This window comes from Gopherus flavomarginatus, chromosome 11 (assembly GCF_025201925.1).
Source record: "Gopherus flavomarginatus isolate rGopFla2 chromosome 11, rGopFla2.mat.asm, whole genome shotgun sequence".
Taxonomy (NCBI): domain Eukaryota; kingdom Metazoa; phylum Chordata; order Testudines; family Testudinidae; genus Gopherus; species Gopherus flavomarginatus.
In genome coordinates, this window is record NC_066627.1 from 50,577,258 (window position 1) to 50,591,158 (window position 13,901).

The 13,901-nt window shown below is 56.7% G+C and overlaps 1 protein-coding gene across 2 annotated transcripts; it reads left to right on the forward strand.

Annotated features, from left to right (window-relative positions):
* The first annotated feature begins 10,190 nt into the window (after positions 1-10,190).
* Positions 10,191-11,894, forward strand: ID1 (inhibitor of DNA binding 1). Of its 2 annotated transcripts, none has more exons than XM_050918436.1 (2): positions 10,191-10,754; positions 11,389-11,894. In XM_050918436.1, exons 1-2 carry the CDS (start codon positions 10,356-10,358, stop codon positions 11,431-11,433), a joined length of 444 nt encoding a protein of 147 aa, XP_050774393.1. In that variant the 5' UTR covers positions 10,191-10,355; the 3' UTR covers positions 11,434-11,894. The 2 variants fall into 2 exon arrangements, with proteins under 2 accessions (XP_050774393.1, XP_050774394.1); XM_050918437.1 differs by having other exon boundaries at positions 11,392-11,894.
* Positions 11,895-13,901: the final 2,007 nt, after the last annotated feature.

The following is a 13,901-nucleotide window of genomic DNA, read 5'->3' on the forward strand; positions in this document are numbered from 1 at the left end:
CAGCTTGGCATCCTCGCCCGAACTCAGATCCCCCTCTGCGCCATGCCAGTGCCAGGGGAAATGCAGCTGGATTCCCACTGGCAATCCCCTTCCAGTTACCACTATGAGATAGTACTGTGGGGGCCAGATGAATTGTCACATAACGCCACTGACTTCAGTGGGCGCCCCCCAGTGACGAGATTGGCCCTCTGCTGTGCAAGCATTAGTGAATGGAGCCCCACGGTGACGCCAGGAGGTAAGCCAGTTTTATCATCCCCTTGTAACTGATGGGGAAACTGAGGCTCAGGGGGGTACAGTGACTTGTCCCCAGGCCATCAAGTGAATGTGCATCAGAGCTGTGACGTTCCTGGCTCCCCATCTGGGGCTCACTTCACCTGCCTGTGTCTCAGGTCTATGGAGCAATGGGTGGAGGGGTGTGAGCTGGCCTGGGGGATTTCAGCCCCTCGTGTCCTGTGACCAAACTACATGCCCTGGAGGCGCTTGTGAGCATCAGCAAATGGGATCCTGGGGGGAGCTGGGTTCGGCCCAGGCCAATCATTCCTAGTAGGGAGCGGGCTACGACTCGACCCTTTGCCCCTAGAGTCCTGAGCTTTGACATGAGGCTAATATGTGCCATGAGCCCAGCTACAGAGCTAAGCGGGGCTGGAGGGACGGTGAGAGGAGTCAGGCCCTTTGGCATTGTTCCTGGCCTGGCTGCACAGCCCGCCTTGCTCCCAGCCGCGGCTCAGGCAGTGAAAGACATTCCTGCACACAATGCCCTGCTCCTCAATAGCCCCTCACATGCCACCGCTGGTGGCTGCTGCGGCTGCGGCTGCTGCTGGCAGATGGGGGCTAATTAGCTGCTTTGAGAGGCTGTGTGGGAACAGGGCACCCACAAGGCGCACATCTGGGCCCTGTGAATGGTGGGGCCGCCCTGCCGGCAGTACCCGCCCTGGGAATCCGGGGGTGTGAGCAAGAGAGAAAAGACAGACTGCTGAAAAAAGCCACAGCCAGGCTTGGCTGAGGCCACAGCAGATGGGTTTGGTGTGCCGTGCCGGGCAGGCCTGGCCCGAGCTGATACGGGTCAGCAAGAGACTTTGGAACAGAACAATAGCCAGGGTCCCTGCATGCCCCACAGCCAGCCCAGCCCAGGAGCAGCCCTGCTTGCGAGGAGCCTGGGCAGCACTGCCTAAGAGGTATCTTCTGTTCCCTTGCTGCTTGTGCACAGTAGCAGTCCTGGCCGCCCCACAGGCCTGAGCCTGGAGGGTGGGTGGGATATAGGGACCTGGGTAGTTTGGCCAGCTGGCCAATCCAGATCCCCTGACAAGCTAGCAAGATGCTCCATGGAGTTGGGCTGGGTGGGCCGGGCTTGAAACGAGGGACTTGCTCAGCTCAGTGGCAGGAGCCTGCCCGGGCACCAAGTACTTCATTGCATTTGGAAGGGACCCAAAGGGACAGCTGTGCGCTGTGGGATAGGTGCACTGGGAGATGCAGAATGCACTGCTGCGGCCAAGCTGAGAGACGGCTGGGCAAGGCTGCTCCAGGACGGATCCGACCGGGATGGTGCTGTTGTATGAATGGGCGGAATCATGCGTGTTCCCTGCCACCGATGCCCCTGAGTGTGTCCCCGACCCCAGCCCCAAGTCAGGGCTGGCCTGAGACAATAGGGCCCAATTGCCCACTGCAAGACTGTGAAAACTACATCCACTTCCAGCCAGGGGCCTCCCCACAGCCCGGGGGCCCAGGTGCCAGGGGGGCGGATTAAAGCCAAATGGGAGCCTGTCTCTCCAACCGTCCTCCCCCAGGGACCCTGCCCCCTCCCCACACTCTGCCCTGCCCAGATGTTTTTCTGCCTTCCTCCCCTGTCTGAGTCCTTGACCTGTCTCCCAAGCGGGCAGCCCATCCTGCCAGGCAGCAATCGGCTGTGCAGTGCCCTGCGGCTGTGACTCACAGCTCCTGCCCCACCCCTGCAGCAGGTGCTTGGGACTGGCCTTGCAGTGAAGCCAGGATGGAGGCAGCCCTTCTGCAGGGCTGGGCTAACCCGGCTGCACAGGAAACGCCTGCACTTTCTCCCCCCATCCCCGGCTCTCGGCCATGCTGCCCGTTTTCCCACAGGCCCTGCGGCGGGGGGAGGGCGCAACCCCCCAAGGCCTGCTTTGCTGCCCTTCACTCGCACACCTGCTCCAGGCTGGCCCATCCCTATCAGCCAGTGGGCCAGGGATGAGAGGAGGCAGCGGCACGCACAGCTGTCACTGGCATTAGTAGCGTGGCCGCGGTAGGAAGCCATCGGGGAGGCAGCCAGCGCAAGAGCAGCCAGATTAATCCCAAACCTCCTGTGTCCAGATGTCCCTGCACAGGGCGGCAGGGAGAAGAAAGGGGAGATGGATTTAGTGTGCTCAGTAATTAGCCCTTAAGTACCTTTTTGTCCCTTCCCAAACTGAGCTCTGCAGAGTTGAGTCATTTTAAACCAGATCATTTCTGGCTCAGTGAGCAGAGGGAGGCGGCAGGCTGGGGGCAGGCTGCTCACATCCCGTCAGCGTCTCTCGCCAGCAAACCCTGTGTGTGGACCGGGGGGCTCGGCGCTCGCACGAGGCGTGCAGGAAATGTGTCGGGGAGGCTGAGAGGGCCGTGTCTCTGATGTGGGTCACAGGGACGCGTGCAAAGCCGTGCGAGTGAAGCACAAGGGGTGCAAAGGTGGGAGTGTGGCTCTGAGGCACAGTGACGTGCGTGGGAGGCGGTGCAGAGGCGCACACATGCTGAGCTGTGTCTGGGGAGGTAGGCACCCCCTGATTACAGCCCATATGGACACCAGAGCCCCAGCGAGCGCCAGCTGTGCTGCGGGGTGCCCACTCACTGAGGGCTGGGGGAAGCTCTGCTGGCTGCTGGAGCCATTGCTCAAGGCAGTATTGTGTTTGATGAGACCTGCTATCAGAGCTGCTCCAAGGAGAGCCTGGCCTCTCCCTCGGGGAGCCTCCCACCAGCACTGGGGGTTGGCACATGGGGTGTATCACAGGGTGCATGCGAGTAGGGGGTGCAATCCAGCTGAGCAGCCACTCATCTCACGAGACAACTGAATTCGCTACCCCAACAACTGTGGAAGCAGCCGCAGCCGCCTTCGTCAACACGCAGCGCTCGCCAGCCGGATCGACCCGGGGGCTGCATTGCGGGAGGTTTGGCAGCTGGAGCTGCTGTCAGGCGCGGGGCAAGGAAGGCAGATTCCTGCTGGATGACTTGTGGGAGTGAGCATCCCACACACGCCACAGTGTTTTCTAATCCCCAGCCGCCCAAGGGTGGGGGTTAGTGAAGGAATGGCAGGGCCGGGGGGACTGTCACTGACCCGCTCAGGCAGTGTGATCACACCCCCTACGGAGCGGGAAGGAGCCCCGTGCTGCCCAGTCCCAAGGAAAGGAGCCATTTCCTAGCCCCGGAATTTGGGTGCGAAGGCGCCTGGGCTCTACCTTCCCGCGATAACACCTTTAACTTTCACATCCTGTTGTCTTGGCAGCCTGTCCAGTCCAGGTCACCACTTAGCCAGCGGAGGGCAGCGGGAGAACAATGGGAGATCAGTGTGGGATTGTGGGAGAGAGCTGGGCTGGAGCCGCTCTGTCTGGGGCTCCCTGTTCTAACCTCTTCAGGCTTTGTTCAGCTGCAGAGGCTATCAATACTTCCTGCTGCAGCCAACAATGCCCCTGCGCAGCTGGGCTCTGCTTCATCTGCTCTACAGGCCACACATTCAAGGGGGAATTGGAGCGGGAGGAGGAGGGGAGGCGAGGCCGAAATATTATATTCACACTCATGTGTGCGTGTGTGTGTGCCGTGCAATGGGGGAGGGAGGCTGCAGTTTGGAGTGACTTTTTCTTTACTGCCCCCTCCCGTTTTCACTGAGTGTCTTTGGGACAGGATGGGGTGCAGATCCTTATATAAGCGGCTTTTGAAAAGAGTGAAAGACGGAGACTTGTGAAAGAGCCTGGAGCTTTCTGCAGGAGCTGGGGATGGATTGTATGAGCTCGGGGGGTTCGAGCTGCCTGGGAAATGGAATCTTGCTCTGGGCTGGGGAGCTGAGAATATTGATCGGACTCTCTGTTTCTGGAGCCCCTTCCCAGGGCAGGGAGACGCTGACTGCTTGGTACACACGTTACTGATTAGTGCATGACTTAAGCCTCGTGCACCTCATGTATAGTGGGTAAATATATCAATAGCCCCATTTTGCAGTTGGGGAAAGTGAGGCACAGCAAGGTTAAATGCCCTGCCCACGGTCACGCAGCAAGTCTGCAGCAACCCTAAGAGTTCTGATGCCCATTCCTGGAGTGTACCCACTGCACCCCCTCCCTGGGGCTGGTCCACATGCAGTGTTGCGCCGGATTAACGAAAGGTGAGATGTGGCACCAGTGCAGTTAGTGTAGGCCAGGCCTGACAGCTTTCTGGAGGGGCAGCCCATGTGCCTGGCCATGCTTCCGCTTCAAGGCAATCACCGTCTCCACTGATGTGTCAGAGGCTTTGGAATTCTTGCAGCACCCAGGAGTGTTGGCCCAGCTGGCAGGAAGCCCCCGCCATGCCCATGTGGTTGTCCCCAGCATTCATTGTCCATTCCCTTGACATCACCTTGTCTCATAAGAATGGCCAGACTGGTTCAGACCAAGGGTCCATCCAGCCCAGTGTCCTGTCTGCCATCAGTGGCCAATGCCAGGTGCCCCAGAGGGAATGAACAGAACAAGGAATCACCAAGTGATCCATCCCCGCTGCCCATTCCTGCAGAGGGGACTCCTTTGCTTTCACTCCTGCAGGAGCAGGATTGTGTACAGGGGCTCTGCTTGGCTCTTGTATAGGTTCAGCTACTTCTATGTCATCTGTGTTCGGCGCCATGGACGGGAGCCTTCCCTGTGCCATTGTCACTGCTCACGGGGGTCTGTACAGTGTGTGCGCAGGACAGGCGCGTAGGCAGGCGGGAGGCCGCCATGGCTGGGATCCTGTGATAGTAATGAATGCTTCCAGGGGCCCAGCTTTTGGTCTGTGTTTGTCCAGTGCCGTGCACACGGGGCTGCTGCAATATAAACAATAATTCATGGTTTTTCTAGCCTATAACACCTTCCAAGTGCACCCAAAGCACCTGCAATGCCACCCCTCCCCCCTTGCTCTGTGGTAGCAATCACTGTCCCCTTTGGGCAGAGGGGGAAAGTGAGATGCTGAGAGATTAACTGACTTGCCCGTGGTCACGCAGCCAGTCAGTGGCAGCAGCAGAACGAGCACGCAGCCATCCTGACTCCCAGCCCGCTGCTCTGACCGCCAGGCCATGCTGCCTGCTCCATGCACCTTTCAAGCCTGGTATATTGTCTTTCATGGTTCAAGCAAACCTGCAAGGGGCTCCCATGGTCCATGTAGCCGAGAACAGGAATCATGAGAAATGGCCAGATTCGGCTCTGCTACCCTCAACTTCTGCACCCTGGATGCCCTGCTCTGTTCGTGCTGCTCAGACTGGTCGTGTGTCTAGGGGGAATGCAAGAGGGTGCACGAGTCTGTTCTCGTGGGATGATGGATGTCCTCATAAACCAGCCTGATGTTTGCTGGAGCTGCAGAGTGGGACCCTTCATCTGTTGCCACACCGGCTCCCTGCTCCGCCAGCTGCGATCTAACTGCCACAGGGTAAGGTTAGAGGCAGGATGCAGACGCCCCCTCCCACCCCAGTGATGGTTGTATTGTTGTATTGGTGGCGGGGGGGGGGGGGGGCGCAGATGTGCCAGCATGTCAGTGTCCACATACATGGGCATCATCTGTGAGTGGCTGATGTCACTGTCCTGTCGGGAGACGCTGAGACAGACACTGACTAGATTTGTTCTACACAGACGGGGGGGCGCTGAGCAGGCTTCTTGCTTGCTGCTGCTTCACCTGAGCCTGTACTTCCCGCGCCTGCCCTGGCTCTTCTCAGAGCGATGCTGCACTGGCCGTACCGTGCACTGGGCTCTAGCAGGGCTCTTTGTGGGGAAGTGGATGTACGTGTTTCTGCGGGGCTGGATGCGCAGCACAAGAGGAGCCGTCGTCTTTGCTGTTGGGCTTGCATAGTGCAGCACCCACGGAGTGCAAAGAGTAAGGAATTGCTTGGGGCGACACGCAGGCCTTGTCTATACCCAGCAGGTGCCCTGATTTACCCAGGTTGGTTTCTAATCTGATTTCCATTGGCATGATTTGTCAGTAGGTGAGCCAAGCCAGACAGAACTGAGGGTTAACATCAGGAACAGGTTCCTAGCGCTGAGCTCTATCCACAGTGGCACACCCCCACCCCCAGGTACTGATTGGCAGCCCCTTACTCACAGCTCTACGTATGGGACCTGCTCCCCCCTGCCCTGAGGCGTGTGGAGTCGTTATGGTGAAACGCTGCCTGTTCCACACAGTTCCTGGCCCCTAGACCCGGTGCCAGGTGGGAAGAATCAGGCCCCAACAGTTGTGAAGAGTCTCACCTTGGCAGAGTGGGCTGGACCATGGCTGTCTGCCATTCTAGGACTCTGCTGGCTGGCTAAGAGCTACTCTGGGACAGGCAGACAGGAACCGACGATGTGGCTGATAAAACCCGAAGGAGCAGCCCCTCCTCTGCATGCATTTCAGCTACAGCCTCACCGGTCTTTAGGTGGGGCGGTTTCCTTTTGTGTGAATTCTATTCTTGTGACTATTTCCATCTGCACCCCTGTGGAAAAGGAGCAGACTTTCCAACAGATGGTTCCAGCTCCTCCATCGGGATCACTGCGGGGTGAGGGGCTTTCCACACTGACATGGACAGAAAGGATCAGAGCTGAGCTTTCCTAGCATTCTTGTATTGGGTCTTGGGTTGCCAATTTTGGTTGGCTGTATTCCTGGAGATTTCATCACATGACATAATCTTTAACTCCAGGGTTGGCACCCTAATTGGGTCCAAGTCTCCTTCCACTGACGTCAAGCCTCAATCCAGGCAAAGTCCAGCCAAGTTACAAACCTCTGAAAACGAGGCGCAACCATGGAAATGTTGGCAGATCCTTAACCAGAGCAGGTGCTGCAGTAATCCTGATAGGGACCCCTTCCAGCGCCCCAAACTACTGCAGCAGGGGGTGAGTCATGAGCCTTCTCTGGCTCTGCTGTCCAAGGAAGAGGTCAAGCCAGCTGGGAAGCAGGCCACTCCTTTCCAGTCTAACCACCAAGTGGCCAGGGGTTCCACACAGCCAGGGCCCTCACACAACCAGGGCCCCATGAAGTGGTTTGCACTGCTTGGGCCTAAAGTTAGTTCTGCCTCCAGTAGCAGGCTCCTGTCTCCTCATCTTGCAAAAAGTTAGCACAGAGGTCGCTGGGGGAGTCGAGGGAGATGAAAACGCTGAGTCATCTACAACTGCAAAATAAATAAATAACGTGAAAATCCCCCTTCTACAAAAAATAAACAGGAGCAAGGTCTCCTGAGTCACATTCCGTGTCAGGCCATAAAAATGTAAAAGATAAAATTTGTAGCATCAAAATTTGACCCACAAAAGAGCACTGTGTAGGAGGAACAGCCTTGGCAATGCTGCGTGTGTCTGCTAAAGACAACCCCAGGAAGGCATGTGCAGCGAGAACAGCTTCTATCAGTCTAAACAACTGGGAAACCAAAATGCCTCTTTTTTTCAGGGTGAACTCTCAGCACCAAATCTTGCAACACTGTCACCCTGGCCACTCTTTTCAGTTTTGCTATAGCAGTTTTTACAGGCCAATGGAACAGGCACCTGGTGTCTGACCAGCCGATATAGGGACGTACATGCAGTTTATGCACAGTCCAGATTTTGTGCAAGCCCAGATGTATGCATGAAAAAATGTGTGTGTGGGTGGGGGGAGAATGGTAGAGACAGGGCTGAAGGCCCTTGAAAATCTGACGTCAATGGCTTTTATTTGGCATATTTGCTCTTCCCATTGTGCAGGAATAGAACCCCTTATGTCAAGGCACTCAGTGACCTGGGTCCAGTGTCACTAAAAGAGCCGAAAGGTTCAAGATATAGACGGTGCTTGCCAGTTTTTCTCCTCTGGCGCAGTGGGACTCATTAGACTAAGGGTAAAACTCTTCTGTGCAGGAGACAGAGATTCCTTGGGGGCTAGCCCAACACAGCGGGATGAACTGCCCAGGAATTAAGGACCTGTCCCAGGTGGCTTGTGGGTTGGTCTCAACTACATACCCCAGGTCTAGTTGATCGCCATATTGTGGTTGGGAAGGGAATAAATGCGGGATTCTCTGTAACTTGGAAATCTTTATATCAAGATTTGAGGCCTTCAGAAACTCAGCCAGAGCTGTGGGTGAGGTGCTGTGGTCTGTGATGTGCAGGAGGTCAGACTAGATGATCACGATGGTTCCTTCTGACCTTAAAGTCTATGAGACCATCCCAAATCTCACCCCCTTCTACCTCAAGTACAAGGCATGTTTTTGACCTGCCTTCTCTACCATAAACGTACATCCATATGTGCACCTACCCTGGGCCCATGACAGATATATGTGTAGACATTAAAAAAAAGAAATCCAAAACATGACACCCCACTGCACACACTTCTGACCTTGGGCACAGGACAGAACAAGCACATGACAACACAGATTAATGCACTCTTGCAAGGCGCTCAGATGCTGTGGTGATGAAAGTAGTATAAAAACCTATAGAAGCTAGACTATTGATTAGCTGCAAATAAAATCAGCTCTAACACATAACAGGATAAAAAGAATGGTGGTCTTTGAATAGTGCACTGGCCTGGAAGTCAGGAGATGTGAGTCATGTTCCTGGCCCTGCCCATTCTGAACAAGTTCCTTAATGGTTCTGTGCCTCAGTTGCCCCATCGGTCAAGTGGGACTAATGATCTCTGCTTCCTAGAGTGTCATCAGACTGAACGGATGGGGGCTGGAAAGCGCTGTGAACACCAGTGACAGAAGTGCAAGGAACCAACCCCAGGCTACGCGGTGCCTGACATTTTTTTTATTTAAAGAAATCTTCATTTCCTCGTATTAGAAAACAACCCCCCAGCCAACCCCGCCCCCCCCAATCCAAGCCGGAGGGGGGGCTGCCAGGGCCAGCCTGATTAGCTAGTTGAAGCCTGGGGAGGGGACGGCAGGAGCCCCCCCGCCAGCCCCCGAAGCTGATGTACGGGGGTGCACGGGGCGGTGCAGGTGCGGGGGGGGCGGTAATCTCCCTTCCTGGCCCGCAAGGTGATAAATGACCGCCGGGCCGGGGCCGTTCTCAGGCTCTGCCCAGGCTGCAGGTGATTGGGGGCGGCGGCGGCTCCCTGTTTGTGGTCGCCATGGGCACCGCCCGCGAGGCGCCAGGCTGACAGCGCTCAGAGTTTTATGAATGGGTGACGTCACAGCCCTGGCGTCTAACGGTCTGAGCAGCTTGTTTAGACACAGAGCCCGGCTGCGGCGGGGGGCGGGGGCGGGGGCTGCGGAGCCCGGGCTGGCTGCGGGGGCGCAGAGACAATCTGCAACGAGCGGGCTGCGAAGCGCCCCCGCCATGGGACCAACAACCCCGGGGCGCTGGGGAGCAGCGATCCGCGAGCTGAGAAGCGCCCTTGTGCCGGCTGCTGGCGCCTCGTCGTTCCCTCCCAGCGGGGTTCAGACCCGCCGAGGCTGCCGCGCAGCCCTGGGAATGTCCGAGCTTAATACGCGCACCCATCAATGAACCACTCGTTAACGATCAGTCCCTCCGCATGGGAGCGCGCACCCAGCTCCCGGGGCTGAGAGTCGCCAGCTCCCAGCCCGGTGCTGCCGGGGGGGGGGCAGTGTCCTGGGCTGGCCGGGCCGGGGTCTGACTCATTCTGCCCTTTCTGTTCTTACGCTGGAGAACTGTGCAATGCCCCGCCCGCCCCCGCAGTGTTTTCTGCCTCTTGCATGCTGGGGGTGTATGTTGTGAGGGCGGAGGGGGGGGAGTTCTGTCTCTTTGCCCCGCAGGGGTAGATCCTGTGGGGCAGCTGGATTTGTCTGCGGGGAGGGGGGGAGGAGACTTTGCCAACAAGTTGGGGGGCGGTGTCGGAACGGTCGTTAAAAAGCCATTCCAAGTGCTTGTCACATTCCTTTAATCCTCCCCCTTTCTCAGCCAGATGCCCTCAAGCGGCCTCCACCTGCGCGCCACCCCACTCCCCACGCACGTGAAACCCTCCCGCCCCCAAACCCATTTGTCTCTGCGCGTCACTGTCCCTTTAAAACCCTCTCCAAACGCGCGGCAGGGAGAAGGGCGGAGGGCGGGCTGGAAACCACGCCCCCTCAAGGAGGGCCTGTCGGATTGGCTGCTCGGGCAGGGAGCTGGCCCCGCCCCCAGGGCCCCGCACTCTATAAGTAGCCGGCGCGGCCGCGGGTAAGCCAGTGCTCTTCGCAGGGTCCTGCCGCCGACGGATCATTGTCCTGCTCTCAGTCCAGCATGAAGGTCGCCAGCGCTGCCGCCGCCTCCCCCGGGCCCAGCTGCCCCCTGAAGCGGGTGCGGCTGGGCGGGGGCGCGGGCGAGGCCGTGCGCTGCCTCTCGGAGCAGAGCGTGTCGCTGTCGCGGGCCGGCGGCGGCTCCCCGCGGGGGCTGCCCCTGCTGGAGCAGGCGGAGCAGGCGGCCGCCGCCGCCTCGCTGCTCTACGACATGAAGGGCTGCTACTCGCGGCTGCAGGCGCTGGTGCCCACCCTGCCCCGCCACCGCCGCGTCTCCAAGGTGGAGATCCTGCAGCACGTCATCGACTACATCTGGGACCTGCAGCTGGAGCTGCAGCACCCGCCGGCCCGCGGCCAGCCCCTGGGGGGCGGCCCCGACGGGGAGCCTGGCGGCGCCGCGGAGGTGAGACGGCTGCTTCGGGGCCCCTCTCCCTTTCCCGCCGGCTGCTGCTCCCCGTCCTTGTGCTCTGAGCCCCTCTGCCCGCTTCCCTGACTACTCCCCTCTGCTGCCATCTGACCTGGGCTTCCTGGGCTCCCCCACACCTGTGCTGGGCTCCAGTGCCTCCTCTCCCCCGTCCCTTGAGGTCCCCTGCTCCTGTGTCTGGAAATCCCACTCCAAAGGAAGAGAACGACCTGACCAGCCTGCTGTGGGCTTCCTCATAGCAGTGCCTGGGGAAAGAGTGATTGTACTTGCCTTTGCTGCTATGGGTTCCCAGGATCTGGCTCCCAGGCCTGGGGAGGCCCAGTGTAGCCAGCTCCTGGAGCCTTCTGCCCCAGGCAAGGCTAATAGGGGTGGGGAGGCGGCTTGGGAATAGTCTCTACTTATATCTCTAAGGCTGTGACTGTGAGAGGTCTGGCCTGGTTGCAGGAGAACTGGAGTGACCCTGGCTAGGTCCCTATGTGACATTGTGGTGATGGGCAGTGGCCTTTCTCCTGAAGGCATGAGATGGGGAGGAGGGAAGCCTGCAGCAAGAGGAGACTGAGCAGGACCATGGCCCCAGACTTGTGATTTACCCTTTGCCTCCTCTCTGTTCCAGCAGGCTGCCTGTGTGAGTGCCAGCGACAGGATCCTCTGCCACTGAGTGCCTGCCTGGGAGCATGGAGCACTCCTAGGGCTGAGGAGCAGTAACTCTATTCCCCATAAGGGGGAGGTCTGGCTGGTGTCTCCCCCTCTCTAGCTCCACAGGGGTCGTCTGAAGGGATAGCTGTGGCAAGTCTCTGGAAGGAGATGAGGATGGGGAGTTTGTGCTGAGCCTTCCTGTTCACCTGCGTGTGGAGCCTTCTGGGATCCTAGAAGGAGGAACAGGAACCAGGACTGGGGCTATTTGTAACAGCCCTGGCTCTTCAGCTGCTGCTGCAACATCAAAGACTCTTGAGACTTTTCTGTATTGGAGACTCTCTTAACTTTATATTAAAAAAATGAAACCTGTATCCTTCTCAGATTGCTGAGAATATTCCCTGTATTGTATATTACAATGATGCTACCGAGAATATTGTTCTACAATAGTTGGAGTTTTTGTTATTAAACAAATACTGATTGTTATGGAGAACTGTCTCCTTTTGTAGTTCTGTGCCCCGGCTCCCCTCTGCCCCTACCAGTCAATGGGGCCCTTCTAAACAGGGCTTTAAATGGTGCTTTGCTGGACCTGGCTCTGTGACCAGCACTAGTAAATTTTAGGGCAGTGGGTACAAACTGGTTCATTTATTGAATCACTTCATAAAGGCCACATGTGCCTGCATTAGTATGAGCCCTGGTTCAGTCAGTCCGAAACCCTGAGCAACTACAGCCTGGGTTCATCTAGTCATGGAAGTGCACTGTGGTGGAGTGAAATCCTGGGACTCTCAGATGAGGTAAATCCTCTGCAGCTGTCCAGGACTGATGCCTCTCATGGGCAATGTAATAGGTATGCTGGGGAGGGATCAGGTTGACTAACTGTGCTGATCTCTCCTGTAAGGACCTGCTGGGCCAGTACCAACCTCCTGGCTCGTTGCTGCTGGAGTATGTCCTGGCTTACTGGCAGAAAGTGATGGGCCAGCCAGTTTGGGTGACTGGTCCAAGTGGACAGAACTCAACTTGATATTTTATCAGAGGTATAAAAATGTTTATTCTAACCTTCTCTGAGCTTAAATTCCCCCAGTTTTGGGAATGGGGAGGGGAGGGAGAGACACCAGAGGTGTTAACTAGAATGACAGCTGTTGAGATTGAAAAAGCTAATACTTTATCACTTTAAAAACACATCACCATCTAGGAAGTAAATAGCCTTAAATTGAATAGCAGTTCACACATTTTATTACTTTTGCCATCTATAAACTCTGATTATTAATGGAAATATGCTGTGTGCAGTGACATTACCAACGAAATCTAAGCCTAGTTACAGCCCATTTTGGGGAGGGAGGAAGACCTCAGTCCATCTATTCACTGTCCTTCCTCAATAGCAGCTTAGTTGGAGCTTCGTACTCTTCTGTATCCAATCTTGTCCGTGTTAACTGATAACTTGCCCCCTTCCACTATCAGCTGTGTTTAAATGGGAGTGTGGGATGCACCAGGACTGAGACACAAATTAAATCCCCCTAACAGCTGCACCTCCATTGTATTCTGCAGAGGCTAATCCTCACGCTCCCCTCCATCACACTGTCTTCTAAACTTCCACCACCCTGCTTCTATTTGGTCTTAGAGGTTTTTAACCATTAAACTATATTTCCCCCCAATTAAAAGTAAAGCTGAGGTGCCAACCCCTCTGCCCAGTGCAGGTGCTGGGAGGGAGCCGGGAGCTGGCTGGACTCAGGGTGGGGGGTAAAACAGTTTTGCTTTGAGGTTTCTGCTGTTTAACAGGACCCCCCCCGCCCCGCCACAGCCACCAGTGGAGGAGCCGGCTGTTCCCTCTCCTGAGTTGCTCTGTTCTTTCCCTTTTGGCTCCCTCCCAGCCCATCTGGAGCCTGGCTCAGCCTGCCCGTTTGTTAATGTTTCAATCAGCTGTGTGCTAAGGAATGTGCAGTTATTTAACCTGACCTTCCCCAGGTGTACACAGGCGCCTCTCTGTCTGAGGCTGCAGGCCCTTCCCAGGCAGGCGGCCTGCCTTTGGCACAGATCTATTAGACAAACACTCAGCCCCCCCTCCCTAGCACACACGGCTGCCTTGTGGAGCTAACGTCCCACCCCCACAGCTGCATCTCAGCCCTGGGAACATAGAAACATTGCACAAGAGACTCAGGGAGGGAGACACAGAGAGAGACGTTACACACAAAACTCCCTCTTTTCAACTGCTGCTTGGAAAGTAAATAGATTAACCACTTTCCAGCCACTCCAACTGAGAACATACAGAACAGCTCCCCTTAGCCTGGGCTGGTTCTTACCTGCTTTAGCATGTTAGTTAGAAATGCTTCCATGACCCATTGAATTGGAGGTTCCAGCAGGAGACAATCTGACCTCATGCTTTTTTTCTACAGTGATTTCTCTTCCTGGACCCATGCTATATCTGTAGGCCCATGAGCACTGCGATACTGGCATGTACGGGACAACAAGAGGAGGGTCTTCAGGCATAGGGCAGAG

What these genes read in the sequence shown, in the direction of transcription:
- ID1 (XM_050918436.1), top strand. Translation starts at nt 10,356, where the DNA reads ATGAAGGTCGCCAGCGCTGCCGCCGCCTCCCCCGGGCCCAGCTGCCCC. An exon ending in AGCCTGGCGGCGCCGCGGAG is followed by an intron (nt 10,755 to 11,388) that starts GTGAGACGGCTG and finishes TCTCTGTTCCAG; the next exon opens with CAGGCTGCCTGTGTGAGTGC.